Source organism: Geotrypetes seraphini, chromosome 8 (assembly GCF_902459505.1).
Source record: "Geotrypetes seraphini chromosome 8, aGeoSer1.1, whole genome shotgun sequence".
NCBI classification, from domain to species: domain Eukaryota; kingdom Metazoa; phylum Chordata; class Amphibia; order Gymnophiona; family Dermophiidae; genus Geotrypetes; species Geotrypetes seraphini.
In genome coordinates, this window is record NC_047091.1 from 92,783,534 (window position 1) to 92,805,887 (window position 22,354).

Genomic DNA, 22,354 nt, shown 5'->3' on the forward strand with positions numbered 1-22,354 from the left:
TATTGTAGGGATTGTGCCCTGAGGAAACCCAAATAGGGTGAAACATGTTGGCAGTACTCTATCCCTCTTGGCTGAACCACCCAAGATAAGTTCTAACTTTTATCAACTATTTATTGAATTAACACAAAAATATAGCATTGCACAAAAAAAAACTTTAAAAAACTAAAGAGACCCGATGACGATAGGGGGCATAAAGCCAGTTGCTATGAGACATAATTGAGCATCTGGTGGCACCTCTGAGGGCCTGAAGACTTTTGTTAATAAACAGTTGTAATATAGAAGATATTGTGGGGAGGGCTATAGTGTATCCCACCCCTTAGGTTGCAAAAGCTTACAATCCTGACATAATGAAGAAAAAGAATATGACAGGGCAGTAAGATCATGCTTGTGTTGTCTCCTGGCATCTATCCTAGCAGAATTAACTGCCTATATGGAACAGTATAATAAAACCAGAATTACTATTCCTGTATGGCTCATTGTCTAGCACTTTAGAATGAAGGTTAACATGTTAGCATGTCACATTTTTTCAAGATTCACTTTGATGTTCCCAGTTCAAGTCCCAATGAAAATAATATATTATAAATATCCTTTTAAAAATGGTATACTGTGTTTTTATTATCCTTTTAAAGATGGTATACTGTGTTTATATTATGTTAAAGCTTACAATCCTGAAATAATGGAACAGAATCAGTAAAAAACACATTTTACATATAACTAAATTCATTTTAAATTCACCTAGCGTCTACAAGTGGAAAAAAATTAGTATTGGAGATGCATATCTGACGCCTATCTTAAGTCTAAGTAACACTGAGCATGACTTGTGCTCCATGGACGTCTAAATCATGCCTAAAGTTAGGCACAGTTTGCAGAATTGGGGCCTCAGTGTATAGGCAAGACCCCATGTTGCCTGTTCTTAGAATTTTAGGTTGTTAGGAGTACAGTAAAGGACAGGTGTATGTATGACAATCAGCATAGGCCTGTATTTGGTAAATATTATTATGAGTTCTCCCACTTCCAGGTATCAATAGTGGTACATGCGCAGACTCATTGTGATACAACTGCACAGTTGCCTCTTTTGGACCTTGCATCTGATGTTACAAGATCTCCTGTTTGGGTGTGACATGCAAAGGATTCAACTTACTCTGGAAACTCATATCCATCAGAAAATACTTTGACCAGGTGCCTTTCAAACTTCTAGTCCAAACACTAGTCCTAAACATCCTAGATTACTGCAACATCATCTACCTAGCAGAACTACGTAAACACTTCTGGAAACTAAGCATCAGCCATAGTGAGGCTCATGGTCAACTTGAAAAAATTAATCAGATCACACCTTTCTACCAAAATCTTCATTGGCTAAAAATTGAGAGCTGAGTACTTTTCATATTCGGATGTCTCTGCTACAAAGTTCTGTATGGTCTACTGCCCAACTACCTCACCAATCAGTTCACATTTGCCAGACCCAGACGATTTACTCGATCTCAACCATTCTTCGCCTTCCTCTCAATTAAGAGATGCACCCATAAGAGATTCATCAACAGACTTCTATCCTACCAAGCAGCCTCCAAAGATCCCGAATGGAGCCAACTGCCCAGAACATCAACCTCTTACATGCACTTCAGAATCGTTCAGAACGCTGCAGTCCGTCTCATCTACGGTCTCAAGAAATCAGATCATGTAAGCCCATATTACAAAAAACTACACTGGCTGCCCATGGAAGCAAGGGTTATTTTTAAGTTTGCTTGCCTTTGCTTCAAAACCATAACAGGTTCATCCCCAATCTATCTATCTCATCATTTCAACTTTCCAGGCACAACTTGTACATGTAGTGCCTATTTGTTCGCTTTTCCATCCTACAAGAGATTCCTCGATAGAACACTATCATTCCAAGCGGGCAAATGGAATAAATGTTTAACCAACTTTATCTCAAATGCGCTTTCTTACCAAACTTTTAGAAGTCAATCAAAACTTATCTCTTTGACAAATTTCTCTGACTCCATTCCTATCATGATGTACTTCTAAAATACTTCGAGGAAAAATTGATTAATCTTACCATGTTAATATAATTTTGAAAGTTTTTTGTAATATCGCTGTCTGTATACAGTCTTTTCTTCAATAAACCGCTCTGAACTGTTTGTGGTATTGCGGTATATAAAAATTAAGTTATTATGTTATTATTATTAAAAACGCTCCGCTTCCCCAAACAGGATGACCCACCTTATATTTTCCATGAAAAGACTCCCGACCCTCTGAACCTCTATTGCACGCTGTTGCTCTAAGACTACGCGAAAGCAAAAAACTCTGGAAATGGTGATGTTCAAGATGCAGGCATTATTTAAAAGTACAATTTAATAATCCACATAAAATATATCTAGGATCCAAAATGGTGGGAGCTATGGACCCAACACGATCCGTGTTTGGACAATGCTGTCTTCCTCAGGGGTCCCTAAAGATCCTGATATAAATACTTATGGATTAATAACAAAAAGAGAAACTGAGTCGCTACTCTACGTGGGTGAGGATACCTCAAGAGACTCAAAGGTGAAGGGAAGAAATATGTAGAAGCTGATAAAGAAAAGGCTGAATTGCTTAAGAAATATTTCTGTTCTGTGTGCTTGGCTGAAGCACCGGGAGCGGGACCACAGAAGACAAACATGAATAGGGATGGAGAAGTGGTAGACCCTGATTAATTTTCAGAGGGTTGTGTTCATGAAGATCTAGCTAAAATAAAGGTAGACAAAGTGATGGGTCTGGATGGTTTACATCCGAGGGTGCTTAGGGAAGTTCTGGTGGCTCCGCTGACTGACCTTTTCAATGAGTCTCTAGAGTCGGCAATGTTACTGGAGGACTGGAGAAGGGCAGATGTGGTCCCTCTCCACAAAAGTGGAAGTAAGGAATTAAGTAAATAAGTAATTAAGGAAGGAAGGGAATTACAGGCCTGCAAGTCTAACTTCTGTGGTAAGCAAATTAATAGAAGTGTTTTTAAAACCGAGAATGGTGAAGTTTCTGGAATCCTGTGGATTACAGGACCAGAGGCAACATGGATTCATTAGAGGTAGGTCTTGTCAGACAAATCTGATCAATTTCTTTGATTGGGTGACCAGAGAATTGGATAGAGGGAGTATGCTAGATGTGATATATTTAGATTTTAGCAAAGCCTTTGACAGTGTTCCATACAGACGTCTAATAAATAAACTGAGTGCCCTCGGGATGAGTCCCAAAGTGATGGGCTGGGTCAAGAACTGGTTGAGTGGAAGGCGACAGAGGGTAGTAATCAATGGAGGTCGTTCTGAGGAAAGGGATGTTATCAGTGGTGTGCCTCAAGGTTCTGTTCTTGGGCCTGTTCTTTTTTTTTTTTTTATATATCTTTATTGAATTTTCAAACTACAATTGTGCAACAAGTAATTCATATACATATAATAGTACAAGAAAAGCACAATAAACTTTTCATACATTAATGTACAATTATATTTACCCCCCACTAAATACACTGCACAACAATTTTTTAGTTAAGTCTTGATTCCTGAAAAGTTTTTGGTGATTATGACAGGTACCAACTTGGTATGCTCAAATATGGTTTTGGTTTTACTGCATCACGTAAGAACTATGAGAAATAGACATTTTTATGTTTACTGACAATAAAATATATAGTCAAGTTTACGTTTCGCACAAGCGACTAAATGAAACAGAATTAAAAGTGTTTTGCTCCCGAGTTTCTTTTATATTCAGTGTCTGGTGCATCACGTTGTAGCATCCAACAATAGTCGGCAAGCATTGACGGATTCCAATTGCCCTGGTATCGTTTCTCCATCGTAGCTATGTCTTGATGAAACCTTTCACCGTGCTCGTCACTCACAGCACCGAGATTTGCGGGGAAGAAGTCCAAGTGTGAATGGAGGAAATGAATCTTGAGTGACATATTGCACTTCATTCTCTTGTATGCTTTGAGAAGTTTGTCTACCAGCTGAATGTAGTTTGGGGCTCTGTAATTGCCCAGAAAATTGTCAACAACGTCTTTCAAGGCTTTCCAGCCAATTTTTTCCGGCCCAACTAACAGATCTTCAAATCGCTTGTCACTCATAACATGTCTGATCTGGGGGCCAACAAAAATACCCTCTTTGATCTTGGCATCAGTTATTCTTGGGAACATCTGTCTTAAATAACGAAAACCTTCCCCTTCCTTGTTCATTGCTTTCACAAAATTCTTCATGAGTCCCAGTTTAATGTGAAGAGGAGGCAAAAATATCTTTGTCGGGTCAACAAGCGATTCATGTGCTACATTTTTCTGTCCTGGAACTAACTTTTTACGGAGTGGCCAGTTCTTTCTAGAATAGTGCGACTCTCTGTCTCGGCTGTCCCATTCGCAGATGAAACGCAGTACTTTGTATAGCCAAGCTGCAGTCCTAGTAACAGAGCAACGACTTTGAGGTCTCCACAGATATTCCAGTTATACCTGGTTGATAAGACACTTATGGGAGAAAAAATTGTTTGCATCCAAATATAAGAAAAAATCACGACAAAATTGAAGATTTCTCTGAAATGGTACGTGATGGGTAATTTTTGATGTAATATTCATGATCAGCACCCAAAATTCTATAAGAAACACCCAGCAGTGTTCAGGAAGCAAAAACTTTGTTGTGCAGTGATATCAGTGGATAGGGAGATACAAGTGATTTAACAGGATAGGAGGCTCACCTACCCAGTTAAATTGTGTTGATTATCGGGCCTCTTCCTGCCATCATTTTATGTGTTTTTGTGTTTCTCTGTTCTTATGTTATGTTCTTCTATGAATGACTGAGTTGGTTAGTAGGCATGGCCTGAATTCAGCATTTAGAAATGCCTTTATTAATATTCAAATTTCAGAGCTATTATAAATTCTGGGAAATTCTCCCATTAAGCCGTCATACTTTTAGATAGGTCAGTCCCTTTGATGATCATTTACACAGTTCCAGTTTTGGCTCTCCAAGCACAGATGACTTCTGTGACTCACCTCACATTCTGGGGTTAATTACTTATGCAATTCACTGCACACATAAAATACTTGGATTGATGCATGCTTGATTGTAAGAGAAACCACATCCACATTCTCCATTTCAATCAGTCTTACTCTAAAATACAGTGCAAGTCACCGACATAAATAGGAACAATTATTTGTGGGTGCCTCCTTATAGGTGTCCTGAAACGCATAATAGCAGCGTATACTACAAAGCCATCTGGGCATCTGGATTCTTTTATAGAATACTAGCATTAACCAGCACTTAATTCCTAGACAAAAAGGAAGTGAAACTGTGAAAACAAGGAAGGGGAGGGTCAGAATCTAAGATAACTGTTCCCTTTTCTGCTCAAGGCTCACCCCCCTCTTTTGCTCTTCCCAGTAGTTTGCCTGGAAGGGAGGAATTGGAACAACACTCTACTGCTCAGGAGTCTGAAAGGAAATGCATTGCAGGTCGTTCTCCCAGAAATTAAGCCCTGGAGTAACCCAGTACTGGCATGCCTAACATTTAGGTGCCTGCAATTACACCTCCTTATAAAGCCCTACTTAACCTCCCTCTATGCAGCTCCACCCCTGATCCATTCACATCTTGAAGTTAAGCGCTAAAGCTCTTTATATGCTTGTGCTAAATTACTTTTCATGCAAGGGGCATATAACCGCAGGTGTCTAGTTACAGAATTGCCCTTTGCCAGCAGCAAAGAAAGAGACTAGATGGTTTTGGCAATCCTGAAGAACAACTTTCCCACTAGGAAGAGCAAGCAGCCATCTAAAGCTGCTGCGTTGAAAGAGACTCCCCTTCCTCTTTTCCAACAGCATTTTCTGAGCAGCAGTATCCCATTGGACCTGCTCTCTCAAAGCCATAGGAAGAGTGTGAGGGCTGGCAGAACTAGCATTACAAAACAGAATCAAAACTGGCCTGCCCTTGCATCATTAGAGGAATGATGTGATAAACATGGCCACAAAGAAAAGCGCCAACAACACAGAGGAAACATTATTTTCAAGTAGGTGCATTGTAAAACTACATTTCTTCCTCCTCCCCCCACCAGCTCTGGAATCCCCGGGGAAAGGAACTCCCAACTCCTGTTACTGTAGCTAGGCATGGCTAACTGATAAATTTGGCCTTGAGACCATTAGTTGGATCCAGTTGATCAGACAGTATGAGAGTCTTGCTATTCTCCCATTGCATCTGTGGACTTGAAGTTTCAATTTTTCTAAGGAAAGGAGTATTGCATCTGGTTTGAGGTGGCATGGACTATGGAAAGAGGCAGGCCATTTTAAAGTTCTTGTTTTGGAACCCTTTCTGCTTCAGCCCTCACCATGACCTACGACAGGATACAAAGATGTAGTCATCCATGTAGCGCTTTTTCAGGTTCTCCACAATGGCTTCCTCAGTGATCTTAGTCAACAACACCATATCATCCACGCCGCTCTGCTTGACATTGTGGCTTTGCCAGTGGTATCTCTCTTTACTACCCTGTTGGAGGGAGAATGGAAAGGACAGTTAATCTGATTCTCATATAATCAGAACTCAAGACCTGAAGTAGGACTGCCAATTGACAGTTCCCAGGTGCAACCTGAAGAGGCTGAGCAATTCCTAGGTTTTTTTTTTTTTTTAACAGCAGAGATAATTCTGATTTTTGAAGGAAAAGAAGAAACTACATCAGTGGTATTCACTGATGGGCCACAGGGGTGTAAACAAGTTGGGTTTTCAGGATACCCCTAAAGAATATGCATGATATACTGTATATTTGCATACAATGGAGGTGGTATTCATGCAGATCAACAGGAACATGCCTGGAACGTGACTTCATATCACCCTTCTCCCTGAGTTATCTCATATAAGTCACTTTTTTTGCCTTATGTCTGTTTATTTGTAGGTATCTAGATAAGAACAAAAATAACATTTTTCTCTTCCTCTTATCCCTTTTCGTAGTAGTTATGTAGCAATGTTATGCCAGGTACTGTATCCTAGAGATGGCTACATGCATCATTGTATGTTTCTGAATTAAAATGATGAAAGGAATCGGGAATCCTGCTTGAAAGAGCACACTTTCTTTTGATCATTTACACACATATGCTTTTTCTCTTTGTTTGCTGTACATTGAAGGAGAAATTTCCTCCATCAGGTCAGTTTCAGCACAGTTTCTATTAGCTTTACAGTGGACACACAGCAACCCTGCTTTAGCACCAGAGAGAAGCTATGGTGTGAATACAGCTTTCATAGATGGTGTGTAACTGTGACACTCACTGTCAGATGAGGACTCACCAGAAAAGGCAAAGAAAGGAAGCCCGTGGTTATTACAGGAAGAACAATAGGGGAAGAGTTCTGAAAGATGCAAGAGGGGAAACAACCATGAAGCAATGCTTCACCTGAAGCTAGCTCTGCACCATCTCTTCCCTTGTAGAAATCCAAGCAATGCATGCCACACAGTTTCAATGCAGTGCAATACATGCCATGAAAAGTTGTAACAAAACGAAAACAAGAAGAGGATGAAAAATTGTGGTAGGTGACCAATAAAGGAGATGATACACTACTCAAGAGTCCATAAAATATTGAATTTTTTCTATGTCCAGTCAATAAAAAAGTTGACAAAGGCTCAAAACAGGGCCATCAATGATTCCAAAAAAAGCATTCATAATCAGAGAAGGTCTGTGTACACACAACTCTCATGCCTGCTTCAGTACAAACACTTCACAAGACTCGGTGCTCAAACTGTTCAAGTAATAGTTCATGACCCCTGACACAGGTTTTTTATACTGAAGCAGAATCTGTGTCGGGCTTTTCTCAACCTTTTCATTGACTGGATATAGAATAAATTTGACATCTTATGGACTCCTGAATAGTGTATCGTTTCCTTTATTGGTTTCCTACCACTTTTTTTTCTTCTCATGATAGGTTTCAAGCCATACCAGCATTATCTTGTCTTGAAACAGAGCACAATAAGTGACGGCAAAGCATGTTGAGCCTGGAGATGGTAAAAGTGTGAGGATCTCTTACATAGCTTGACAGTGGCCCAGAAATAGGATCAGACCAGGGGGGTAGAGAAGTCCCACCTCCAGTCTGGAAGCCCCTGTGCTGCCTTGGAGGAGGAAGGTCTCCTAAAAGGAAAGCATCATCCTGGTGATGTAGGAAATAATCCTGCAGCCAGGAACTGCCCACAAGGGGATGCAACATTGTCTTGCACTGAGGATATGTCTCGAGTGGCTTCTGCCCAGGAAGGAAGGGTTAAGGCAACATCATCTTGCACTGAAAAAGGTGAGCCAGTTGATCTTGATTTTCAGAAAGCTTTTGACAAAGTTCCTCATGAGAGGCTCTTGAGAAAATTAAAGAGCCATGGGATAGGTGTCAAAGTTCAGTTGTGGATTAGGAATTGGTTATTGTACAGAAAACAGAGGGTAGGGTTAAATGGTCATTTTTATGAATGGAGGAGAGTAAACAGTGGAGTGCCGCAGGGGTCTGCACTGGGACTGGTGCTATTTAACTTATTTATAAATGATCTGGAAATTGGAACAACAAATGATGTGATTAAATTTGTGTTACCAGAGCAGTTAACGTAGCTGGTTTAAAAAAAAGGTTTGGACAAGTTCCTGGAGGAAAAGTCAGTAGTCTGCTATTGAGACAGCCATGGGGAAGCCACTGCTTGCCCTGGATAGGTAACATGGAATGTTGCTACTATTTGACTTTTGGCCAGGTACTAGTGACCTGGATTGGCCACTGTGAATATGGGATACTGGGCTAAATGTACCATTGGTCTGACTCAGTAAGGCTATTCTTATGTTTTTATGTTCTTATGTATCTACCCTTGAATGAGCCCAGCAAAATATCCAAGGTCACCCAATGGTAGGGGTTGCCTGAAGCTGCACACACCTGACCTCTTCTGCCTTTAGGACTAGCATCATTCCAGTTCCAGTTTCTCAGCTACCTCCCACTGGGCCTCCACATGCTGTAACCCATGGTAGACAGAGCCCGAAAGCTGCCTTTCCTGTGCTGCATCCTTTCTAAACTAAACTAAACTAAAGCTTAACTTTATATACCGGGCCATCAACCTAAGGAAGCTCGACTCAGTTTACAACAATTAAATACAAACTAAAGAAAGTAAAAACAAAGGTTTCAAAAGAAATTAGTTTTCAAAATGTTTGGAAAATAGAAAAAGTTTTTAGAAATTTACAGAAAGATTGGAAAGAACTGGGGCTCCTCAGAATTCCATAGTTGAAAAAGGTTTAAAGCCAAAGATTGACTGAAGATCTTAACTCCTTTAATTCCTTTTCTAGAAGGATTGGAGAGTTTGAATTGTTGGATGCCTCTTGCAAAGGAAAATCTCTAAGCATTCCATAATAAGGGAACGAGGGGAATAAAAATGCCATATAAAATTTTGAAAGAGATGCAAGCACATTTGAATTTATTTCTAAGATAAACCGGGAGCCAATGAAGACTCAGGAGCAAAGGGGTCACATGGTCAGATTTACTTTTTCCAAAGATCAGCTTCACAGCAGTATTCTAGATTAATTGTAATCTTTGGAGACAGATCTTTGTGATGCCAAGATAGATAGCATTGCAATAATCTAGTCGACCAAGACGGAGAAATGTTGATGATGAAAAAGATGTCTAACCTTCCTCAACATTCGTAAACTAAAAAAGCATTTCTTGACCTATGGACAGGATGTGGCACAGGAAAAGCCCTGCCAGCCATAGTGGCAGCTTTCAGACTCTGTCTGTCACCAGTTGTAGCATGTAAAGACCCAGAAGGAAGGAGCTGAGGATCTGGAGCCATTCTCATAGGATGGGGGAGGAGCGGGGGGGGGGGGGGGTGATGGAGAATGGAGAGATGCTGAATAGGCCAGTAATGAGTGGGGATGGGAAAGGCAGAGGGGGAGAGATGCTAGACTTGAGGAAGATAGAAACAGAGACTTGAGGAAGAGCAGATGGGAGAGAGAGAATGGGACCTGAGAAAAGGGAAGGGGAAGAGAGTGCTGCAGTGATTAAAAGCTACAGCCTCAGCAACCTGAGGTTGTGGGTTCAAACCTATGCTGCTCCTTGTGACCCTGGGAAAGTCACTTAATCCCCCCCCATTGCCCCAGGTACATTAGATAGATTGTGAGCCCGCTGGGACAGACAGGGAAAAATGCTTGAGTACCTGAATAAATTCATGTAAAACCATTCTGAGCTCACCTGGGAGAACGTAATAGAAAATTGAATAAATAAATAAATAAGAGGAAGATAGGGATCAGATTATGGAACCAGGCTAGGAAGTAGAGAAAAGAGAGAGACGCTGGACCAATGGAGGGAGGTGGTTGTGGTAGTGGTGGGGAGTCAGGAGTGGTTTGCAGGAGGAAGGAAAGAGTGAGGTGGAACACGGGTAGAAAAAGAACCACAGAACAGTTGGTGACTGGAGGGAAAAGGGACAGGGACTCAGAAGGGTAAAACTGGACCTAAAGGGAGGGACAGGGACACAGAAGAGAAACACTGGACAGGACAGATAGGGCATACAGAAAAGATGAACACTGGACATAATAGAGAGAACAAAAAATGCCAAAAGGATGGGATAAACTGGAGAGAGTTAAACCCCCCCCCGAGACAAATAGAAGAGACAGCAGAACCAAAGCAAAGCTCAGATAACAAAGGTAGAAAAAAAGTTTAAAATTTTTTATTATTATTAATTGTATCTCCTCCAGTCCCTACTATCTTGGGAGTGATGGTGTTATAGGAGACCCGTCTCAATTTTTTTGCCAAGGGTCCATTCAATCATAGCTATACCACTGCAACAGCCCCAGGTTCTAGAAGGACATTTTGCTCAGTCCAGGGTTTTGAATTTTCATGTCAGTGTGGGACTGACTCAGCCTGTCATAGCTATCATGAAAGTCAACTGGTAAGCTTAGCCATTGGGGAGGAGATATTTTCAGTGAATTCATTAACAAGAGCTCTGATTTTAGTTTTACCCTTTTATATTTTTTAAAAGGTAGAGGATGTGTCTTCATTTCCTGTCTCCACCTTAGCCAGAGCACACTACAGGGTTTCAAGGAAGGTTTAGATAGGTTCCTAAAGGATGAGGGAATTGAGGGTTACAGATAGATGTAGAGGTAGGTTACAGAAATGGTCAGGAACCACTTCACAGGTCACAGACCTGATGGGCCGCGGGTGCGATGGACCTCTGGTCTGACCCAGTGGTGGCAACTTCTTATGTTCTTATCTGTGGCAAAATTACCAGTAATATTTTGCTTTGAGGATGTTTTTGTGTTTCTTTATGTGATTAAGAACAGGCACCTCATGCAATGGAATGGTCCTGTACTCATGCATAAACACTCACACTCTTCATATAAGTTCATATGGTAGATGTATGTTGGACCCTACTGCAAGATGTGGGACTGCATGTGAAGCCAGATGGGCCCCTCCACCAGTTGCTCAATCTCTTTCTCACTCTTCCCTTCCCTGTGATCCAGCACATTCCACCATTCCCTAGATTTTAATTAAGCAGGGAGATTCTGTTCAGAGTATGGCTATACCCAGAAAAAAAGAGTTGACAAATGGACACTCACCCAATTCAAAAAAAAAATCAAGGTGCTGACCTAACCTCACCATCCAATTTCAGACACATAGCTGGAATACCCCTGCTCACCAAGCTAGTTTGTACAAAGTTCATGGCCTAAATAGACAAATTCTTCTGCCTACCCCCTTCCCAGTATTGCTTCAGAGCCCAATGCAACACAGAGTTATTATTACTAACATTAAAAACCAAAATCATACAAATGCTGAGCACAGGGCGACAATCAGTCTTCCTACAGTTCGACATATCAGCAGCATTTGACTCTGTTGACCACAATCTCCTACTAACCAAACTTAGTGAGCTGGGTTTGACCAGAACAGTCCTCAACTGGTTCAAAGAATTCCTGACAAACAGAGAATACTGCTTATGGAAAGACGGGTCCTTCTCCCAGAGCTAGAAAGCCTTCTGTGGTGTGCCCCAGGGATCTCCACCTTCCCCAGTACTCCAACATTTTTATGAGCACCCTAGGCAACCCTTCACATACAATGAATGTCTACTGTCCTATGCAGATGACATCTTTCTCCTAATTCCACTCAATATAGACATCAAAGAAGCTTCGATAAAAGTGTCCAAAGGCATTGAAAAAATCTATTCTTGGGAACAATACAATAAGCTAAAATTCAACACCACAAAAACAAAACTACTCTGGTTCCATATTGCCATTCAGACTGTCCCAAGACCCTATCCCTACCCTCAGGAGCAACACTTAGGGGTCCTTTTATCAAGCTGCGGTAGGGGTTTAACACGCGTTAAACCACCTGCCGCGCTATCCGCTAACACCTGCATTGAGCAGGCATTAGTTTTTTAGCCGGCCATGGGGGTTAGCGCATGATGAAATGTCCGACACATTACCCCGCTAGCATGGCTTGATAAAAGGACCCCTTAATGTAGAAAAAACTTCCAAGGTACTTGGAATCATGCTAGACTCCACTCTATGCTATGAATCTCAACTATCCAACCTCTGGAATAAAAAAAAGCTTTCTACAGCTTAAATTAATTAAGGCTCAGTCCTTCTACAGCACCACTGTGCTATATTGGTCCAAATGCTTATCCTAACTCAACTCAACTATTGCAACTTCTTCTGACATAACCTCTCCAATATTCACAAATACCAAATGATTCAAAACACTGCAATCAGACTGATTCTCAGCTTACAGAAATATGACGCCATCTCTATCTACTATCACAAGCTTCACTGGCTACCCGTAAATGCTCGGACTTTGTTTAAGCTATCTTCCACCATCTACCATACCCTCGACTCCAACTCTCCTGAACAAATAATCCACTTGTTCTCTGACTCCTCCTTCACATCATCCAGAATCAATATCACTCATCAACTAATCATCTAGAGGAGTGAAATATAAATGAATTTTCAACATCCTGTCCAACTACGCAGCCACAAGAACCTGGAACAGCCTCCCTGCATCTATAAGGACAGAGACAAACTACCTCTCCTTTAGGAAAAGACTGAAAACATACCTTTTTGATAAATTACTTACCACTCGGTAACTCAACCTACTTGCTTAGCTTAAAACCATCAACATTCCTTCACCCTTTTTGACTCTAAGGGCCAGGAACCACTGAGTCAAGCTCCACCACACACCAGCAGGGTAAGGAGGAAGACCTTTGAACCATGCCCCTCCTTACCCCACTGGACAACTTTAGCGCCTTCTCTTCTGGCCAAGCAGTTCCCGCCCAGCGATCTTCGGCCTTTACAGGGCCAGAAACCACCATGCCAAGCTCCATCACACATCAGAAGGGTAAGTAGGAAGACCTTTGAACCATGTCCCTGCTTACCCTACCGGATGACTTCGGTGATTTCTCTTCTGGCTGAGCAGTTCCCACCCAGCGATCTTTGGCCTTTAAAGGGCCAACACCCAAGCGGGCCCATCCCGACAAAGGGCACTTTGTATGACTCTTCATGTGGTCCAAATAGGTCCAAACAGAGTAACAATGCCTGTATCCTCCTACAATAACTCCTTAAAACTAAATGTACTGAACCCCCGTCCTGGCCATTACTCTTATACTTCCAATAGTGTCCTCCTTCATTCCAGTCATCTTGCATCAAGGCCAATATTGGGACCTACAAACCTCTCTCACTCTAGGCCCACAGCAGCCAGAACCTCCAACTTCATAAAAATAAAGACCAACCCGATTGCACCCAAAACACACACCATCACAGCAGCCCTAGTAAATGCAAGATTTGTAAATGGGAAGGACCTCACCCTAACAGACGCCATCATTGACAAGAAATGGAACCACCTACAAGTGACAGAACCATGGCTAAAAGACACTGAAGGAACTACCCTGGGTGCACTTTGTCAACATGGCTACCGAACACTAGACTGTTCCTATCTCGACAAAAGAGGGGGGGGGGGTAGCTGTGATAGCCAGATCCAAGCTAAATCCATGTCAAATAAACTCCTTCTCACTAAAAGACCTAGAATGCCTCATCTTCTCAATGGGTTATGACAAAAAGATCATATTCATCCTAATCTACCGAGCCCCTACCTTCCCTATGTTGGTCCTCAATGAACTACTAGCTGTTATAAGTAACTTGTCTGTAATCCACAAATTACTTATCATCATAGGGGACTTCAACTTTATAAACTACCCTAAAGACTTCATCAAGACATTGTCAGACCTAGGATTCCTCCAACTGGAAGATTCTCCCACGCAGTCCTCTGGAAACTTACTTGACCTGATCTTTATCTCAGACAGACCACAAATCAACTGCAAATCGACTTCATTTGCATCCATCCTGGTCCCCTGGACTGACCATCATGTAATAGCATTTGATCTACACATCAATGCTAAAGTGACCACAAATAAGATTAAACCACAGAAAACAACTACTTTGGACCCAAAGTCGGTCAGCCTAAACTCCTTCTCCCAAGACATCTCCAAACTAGAACTAGGAGTGGGATCCACAACCAGCTCCTTAGAGGAGAAGGCACTGGCATGGCACACAGATATCAAAACTCTTTACAAGAACCTAGCAAAAGTGAAAGAGACCTACACAAGCGTACGGACCTTCTTATCGCCCTGGTTCAAAGAAGCTCTGAAAGATAAGAAAAGGAAAGTCAAGAAAGTAGAGTTTAGTGCAAAACTCAGAGTGATGAGGACAAATCCACTTGGAAAATCCTTCTGGAAGACTACAAACTATCCACACATGAAACAAAAAATGTCCATGTCCCAAACTTCTGTCTAAGATCCCAAGTAGGTCAAAGGCAATTTTCACATTGACTAAAAAACTATTCTCTGCCTTCCAAGGGTCAGGTCAATCCCAACAAATGAACTTAAATAGCAAATTCCTTTCTATCTTCTTCCACGAAAAAATATCAAACATGTGAAAACCTGGACTCAGAGGCCAAAGCGCTGCCTTACATCCCACAGATTGCACAACATGATGATGCTCATAAGACTTAAACCTTAAATAGCTTTAAACCATTTCCTTTGAAGACCTCAAAACTATAGTAGACTCCTTACACTTCACAACCTCTATCTTAGACCCATGACCCGCCGCCACTCTCTTACAACAAAGGAAGAATTCCTGAAATTCATCTTACCATACATAACATAACAACATGCTTCTATATCGCATAACCATGAGTTTAATGCAGTTTATAAAAGTTACATAATTAACAAGAGCACTAGTCAACCAGATATTTAGAGAAAAGAAAGCCCTTAAGTTGCTTTCTGAAATGTTCATAGGAATAAAATGATAATAACAGTGAGCGAAAGGCCTTATCATAAGAAGCTGCTTGAAATGAAATCAGATGGTCATGATACTTCTTGCTTTTGCAATCTTTAACCGAGGGGGCATGTGATTTTCTAGTATTCTTGTGAAATGCCTTTAATAAACGAGTCCTTAAAATCCGTTGTGATTCTGTAGAGTTGGAAAGCTGCTGTAGTCAGACCGCTTCTAAAAAAAACACCATGGACCCAGTCAAACCAAGTAGCTATAGACCCATCTTGAACCTCCCATTCGTGTCAAAAATATTGGAAAAGATAGTACTCACACAACTACAAGATTTCACTAAGGCAAACGCCATCCTTTCCAACTTTCAATCAGAACATAAGAATAGCCTTACTGGGTCAGACCAAAGGTCCATCAAGCCCAGTAGCCCATTCTCACAGTGGCCAATCCAGGTCACTAGTACCTAGCCAAAACCCAAAGAGTAGCAACATTCTATGTTACTGATCCAGCTGGTGAACAGAGTTTATACTAACAGAATCATAAAAAATGTATATTACAAGGACTTGTAGTCAGTGCTAATTGCCTCTAGCATCCACATTTGATTTTGAGCATTAACCCATCAGTCTCTCTCTTATTCTCTGTCTCTGCCTTCCCTCTTTCCTCTCCCTCTAATTCTCCCTTCCTCCTTCCCTCTTAATTTTCCTCTCTTTCTTTCTCTTTCTTTCTTTCTGTCTCTCTCTTTGTTTCTGTCTTTCCTCTTTCCTCTTTCTAGTTCTCAATCTCTCTAATTAAATTTCCACTCCCGTCCTCTTTTTTCATATTCTCAACTTCCTTCCCTATCTACCTCAGTCTCTTTCATTCTCAGTATCTCCCTCTGCTCTCACATCTTAATTGAAGGTTCAGAAGCCAGCATTAACTTTAAATCCCCATCCTTTGGAGCTTATTGAGTCAAAACAGAAATAGAGGGCCTGAAAGGGGAACAGACAAAGGAATTCAGAATTGCAAGGGTGATTGGTTGAGAGAGAACCCTATAAAGAGACTTCACTGACAAAAACAATAACCATAATAGCAAGAATAGTTACAGGATGCACTACAGATATCCAGGGATAGAACTTTAGCAATAAATAAATTGAAGCAGAGGAGTCAATTTTGTGGTACATGCCCAGGCTGGCCTGGCTCGACAGGGGTCGTGAAATTAGAATATAACTGAGACTGAGGGTAGTGAGAATGACTGGAGTTTATTTAATTTTTGCTTTATTTTTGTTGGACTTGTTTAATTTTGCTATTTTTTTTTCTCCTGTATTTACTTTTAGGATTTTTCTTTGGAATTCTTTGATATTGAAGTTTTCCCTTCTGTTGTGCCTTTTACAAACCTATAGTATTGGATTTGTTGTATTATCTTTTCCCTCTTCCTTCTCTTTATATAGGTAAATGTAAGTAATTATTTCTTTCATAGGTACTATAGTTAGATTGTGAGCCCTTTGGAACAGAGAGGGAAAATCAAAGTACCTTATTAGATTTTTGACCATTACTTAATCAATTTAATTGTTTTGTAAACCGTTTTGAATTCTTTGGGAGATTTAGTGGTATATAAGACACCACATTAAATAAAATAAAATAAGAAATAATACCTTAAAATACCTTGTAATATACACTTTTTATGATTCTGTTAATGTAAACTGTTCACCAGCTACAATGAAATGATCCTTTTTTGTTTCTCCTCTATGAAGACTCTCACCCTCCCAATAAGAACCCCACCCTTCCTTTTACTATCCCCATCTCTCCAATCAAGATCCTTACTCCCCATCAGAAGGCTCACTCCCAAAGTACCCCACCCTCCGACCACCATGGGCCTACTGGCATAGTCCTTATGGTCTCCAGGTAGGAGCAATCCTTAGTTGCTCCTACCTTTGTTGTAGGGTCACTCCTACCCTTGTTATGCACATAGTGGTAGTTCTGCAGTACTTCCACAAACCACATTGTTGAATTTTCAATATTAATATGCTGTTATACATTCATTTGCTAACCTCATTGATGAACAATCTACTACAAGAGGGCCAGCTGCCTGCCAAAATGGGTCAGCGAGGGTGGGAAATGCCCTCTTCCCTTCTTCTCTGCCCCCCTGCCCCCCTACCAGTTTATCTCCCAGGAATGAGCAGCATCTCTAACTTGCTGCATGCGCCACCATCAGCTCTCCCTCTGATGTCACTTCCTAGTCGCGGGACCTGGAAGCAATGTCATAGGGGGGCGCTGAGGCTGGTGTGAGCAACAGGTTGGAGTTGCTGTTTGCTGGTGAAGAACTAGAGGTACAGTGGTAGGGAATTGAAGGTGCATGCGCGATGGGGAAGGAGCGGGAGGGCAGAGAGGAGGAGGGGTGCCAGCATCCCCACCAAGATGGCCCCCTGCTCCCTCTTACTATGCCACTGGTTACATTGCTCTTACATCTCCATCTGCTGACCTACCCCCCCCCCCCCCCACAATGGAAGAAGCGCAGAGTAATTGTCATTGGGGACTCCATGCTGAGGGGCACCAAGGGACCAATCTGCAGACCGGATATACATTCGAGGGAGGTTTGCTGTCTGCCTGGAGCCAGGATACGGGACGTCACCACCAGCCTAGACAAACTACTTACGCCTCATGACCATTTTCCCATGCTTCTTGTCCACATAGGAACGAACGACATTGCCAGGAACACCCCGGAGATCATCACCAGAGACTTCGGAGCCCTGGGTGTGAGGCTGAAGCAGACGTATCCTGAGAACAAACGAGTGACTACAAGGATGGTGTCGGGATATGAACTTCGGATTCCTGAAACATGGAGAGGCGCTACAAGGACTTCAGGGACCAGACGGACTTCACTTGACCAATAGGGGTAAGAACATCTTCGGACATCAACTAGCCCGCCTTCTTCATAGGGCTTTAAACTAGATAAGTTGGGGGAGGGTATCTACTCATATACTGGTGCGGAAAGGAACTATCCTGATGAGATGAATCGACACTCTGGTTCCGAGGTAGGGACCCACATTGCAAACAGTTCTCTAGGAACCACACAGACTCAGGTAGGAAACGCCTCACAGGGACTTAGCGAACACAAGGTGTGGAGGGCTATGTATGTTAATGCACACAGTTTAGGCAATAAAATTCTAGAACTGGAAACTGAAATAAGGGATGCCAACCTAGACGTGGTGGCGATATCCGAAACTTGGTTCACAGGCTCACATGGGTGGGATATGGCTATACCGGGATACAATTTACTTCGTCAGATAGAGAGGGCAGGGTAGGTGGAGGGGTAGCACTATACATTAAAGAGAACATCAAAACCACCAGGATCACAGATGTCAGGTACACCGGGGAGTCCCTCTGGGTAAACCTAGCAAGAGGAGGCAAAAAATGCCTGTATCTTGGTGTGGTATACAGACCCCCAAGACAACTGGAAGACATGGACGCTGAATTAATTGAAGACATAGAGAGCATCACTCTATGGGGAGACACTGTACTGCTAGGGGACTTCAACATGCCTGATGCAGACTGGAACACATTTTCAGCGACTACCAACAGCAGCAGGAGACTGTTAACCTCCATAAAGGGAGCATGTCTCAAACAGATGGTAACAGAGCCCACTAGGGGCCGGGCGATCCTCGACCTGGTACTCACCAACGGAGAGAGCGTTTCAGAGGTCTCGGAAGGGGACACGCTAGCCTCCAGTGACCATAACATGGTATGGTTCAACCTTAGGAGAGGCTTCCCTAAATCAATCACAAAAACTAAGGTACTCAATTTCCGGGGCATTGACTTCGCACGCATGGGAGATTTTGTCCATCAGACGCTGCAGGACAAAGCTGAGTCCAGCAATGTGGAAGCTATGTGGTCGTCCCTGAAATCATCCATACACGAAGCAACTAGTCGCTACATAAAATCAGTAGAAAAACGGCAAAGAAACAATAAACCCCAATGGTTCACTAAGGAGATCTCGCACCTTGTTAAGGAGAAAAAAAAAGCATTTCTTACCTACAAATGTACGCAGAAAGGAGAAGCTAAAGTAGAACATAAGACCAAGTCTGCAGCGATCAAAACGGCAGTTAGAGAGGCCAAACTTCGAGTGGAAGAAAATCTGGCAAAAAACATTAAGAAAGGGGACAAATCCTTCTTCAGGTATATTAGTGATAGGAAAAGAAACACGGACGGGATAGTACGCCTTAGACGTCCAGACGGAAGCTACGCAGTAGCAGATTCCGAAAAAGCCAAACTACTAAATGAATACTTCTGCTCAGTATTCACCTGCGAGGCACCGGGACACGGACCTCAGTTAAAGGCAGAACAAAACGCGGAAGACCCATTTCAGAATTTTGAGTTCACACCAGGTGACGTCTACAGCGAACTAACAAGGCTCAAGGTGAACAAAGCCATGGGACCAGAAAATTTACACCCGAGAGTGCTCAGAGAATTGAGAGATGTTCTGGCAGAACCGTTGGCCATGCTCTTCAATCTCTCACCAAGTACCGGGGAAGTTCCCTTGGACTGGAAAACAGCTAACGTCGTCCCTCTGCATAAAAAGGGTTGCAAGGCAGAGGCTGCAAACTATAGACCGGTGAGTCTTACTTCAATAGTGTGTAAACTCATGGAAACACTAATTAAGCATAAATTAGATACGATCTTGAATGAAGGGAGTCTCCGGGATCCCAGTCAACATGGATTCACCAAGGGTAGGTCATGCCAATCCAATCTCATCAGCTTCTTTGATTGGGTTACAAGAAGGCTGGACTTAGGAGAGTCCTTGGACGTCGTGTACCTGGACTTTAGCAAGGCTTTTGACAGTGCAGGCTGCTGAACAAGATGGAATCGATGGGGTTAGGAGAGACACTAACTGCATGGGTTAATGATTGGCTAAGTGGCAGACTTCAGAGGGTGGTGGTTAACGGTACCCTCTCTAAAACATCGGAGGTGACCAGCGGAGTGCCGCAGGGCTCAGTCCTGGGCCTGCTCCTTTTCAACATATTCATTGGGGATCTGACTCAAGGGCTTCAAGGTAAGGTAACCTTATTCGCTGATGACGCCAAACTATGCAATATAGTAAGCGACAGCAATCTTCAGGATACGATGGCGCATGACCTGCGTACATTAGAAAGATGGTCCTCAACCTGGCAACTGGGCTTCAACGCCAAAAAATGTAAGGTCATGCACCTTCGAAGCGGAAATCCATGCAGGACGTACTTCTTGAATGGAGAAACTTTAACCAGGACTACAGCAGAACGAGACTTAGGAGTGATCATCAGTGCAGACATGAAATCTGCCACTCAAGTGGAGAAGGCTTCATCTAAGGCACGGCAGATGATAGGTTGTATCAAGAGAAGCTTCGTCAACAGGAAGCCTGAAGTCATAATGCCATTGTACAGAGCCATGGTCAGACCTCATCTAGAATACTGTGTGCAATTCTGGAGACCACATTACCGTAAAGATGTGCTCAGAATGGAATCAGTTCAGCGAATGGCCACCAGGATGGTCTCAGGGCTCGGGGGTTTCTCGTACGAGGAAAGACTGAACAAATTGCGGCTCTACACTCTCGAAGAATGTAGGGAGAGGGGAGACATGATTGAGACATTTAAGTACATCACGGGACGCGTCGAGGTGGAAGATGACATCTTTCTTCTCAAAGGACCCTCGACCACAAGAGGGCATCCGCTCAAACTCAGGGGAGGGAAGTTTCATGGAGATGCCAGGAAGTACTTCTTCACAGAAAGAGTGATTGAGCAGTGGAACAAGCTTCCAGTGCAGGTGATCAAGGCCAGCAGCATCCTGGACTTTAAGAATAAATGGGATACCTATGTGGGATCCCTACGGGGGTCAAGTCCAGGAATAGGGTCACTAGGGTATAGACTTGAAGGAGCGGGTCAGTAAAGTGGCTGTATAATTAAAGGGGTCAGTTGACTCAAAGGGGTGGGTCAAGGGAGTGGGCAGACTTGATGGGCTATAGCCCTTATCTGCCATCATCTTTCTATGTTTCTATCTATCCCAAAAAGTCAAGGAGCTGACCTATCCTCATCTTCCAATTTCAGACCCATAGCCAGAATACCATTCTCACCAAACTTCTTGAAACACTGGTCTTACTAGACTCACTCTACTTAGACAAATACTCTTGCCTACACTCCTTTCAGTGTGGTTTCAGGCCCCAGAACAGAATGGAGTTTCTACTACTCACACTAACCACCAAACCAAACAGATGCTCAGTAAGAGGCAGCTCTCTGGACAGCTTCTTGCAACAATGTAACCTTCCTCTACAATGTAATGTAACTTTCCTCATGTCCCTGCATGGGCTTTTTATCTTGTAAATCGCCTTGAACCTGTACTGGATAAGTGTGATTCAGAAATTCTGATTAGATTTGCATATTTGTTGTCATTACTATTTACTGCATTAGGACAAGACCACCTGCACTAATGCCTTTTAAATCACATTAAGGAGCACTCTAGAGCTGACCAGCCAGATAGCTGGCAGTGCTAGCATGTAAGAAAGAGCATTGCTGGCGTGGAAGGTAGGAGTGTGTGTGTATGTGTGTATGGGGAGGTGCATGGGGAGGGAAGGAGGAAAGAGAGACCAGGCTGCAGGGGAGCGGAGAACAGCAAAGAGACTGGGCTGCATGGTTAGGGGGAAGGGCAGTGATACCCAACCATGGAGAGGAGAGAAAAGGGGAGAGAGAGAGAGAGAGAAACCCAATCAGGGAGGGAGAGAGGGAAAGAGAGAGAGCCAGCCAACCAGGGAGCGGGGAGGAGAGAGAGAGAGACCTTAACAGGTAGAAATAAAGAGATAGACCCATCCAAGGAAAGAAATAGAGTGAGACCAACTGGGGGGTGGGGGAAGGAGGGCAGGCAACCATTTTAGTCGCTTTTCTCTGGACCCTTTCGAGTAGTACCATGTCCTTCTTCAAGTACGGCGACCAGTGTTGTACGCAATATTCCAGGTGGGGTCGCACCATAGCCCGGTACAGCGGCATGATAACCTTCTCTGATTGTAATCATTCCTAGCATTCTGTTCACCCTTTTCGCCACCGCCACGCATTGCGTGGATGGCATCATCTACTTGTCGACCAGTACTCCCAAGAGAAAGACAGAGACATCCAAACAGGG

General features: G+C 42.7%; 1 protein-coding gene across 1 annotated transcript in view; it reads right to left on the reverse strand.

Moving 5' to 3' along the window:
* Positions 1-22,354, reverse strand: part of MYO1F (myosin IF) — a 235,841-nt gene that overhangs the window by 189,259 nt on the left and 24,228 nt on the right. The window contains 1 exon segment of the mRNA XM_033955757.1: positions 6,330-6,467. Coding sequence (XP_033811648.1) covers positions 6,330-6,467 — 138 coding nt within the window.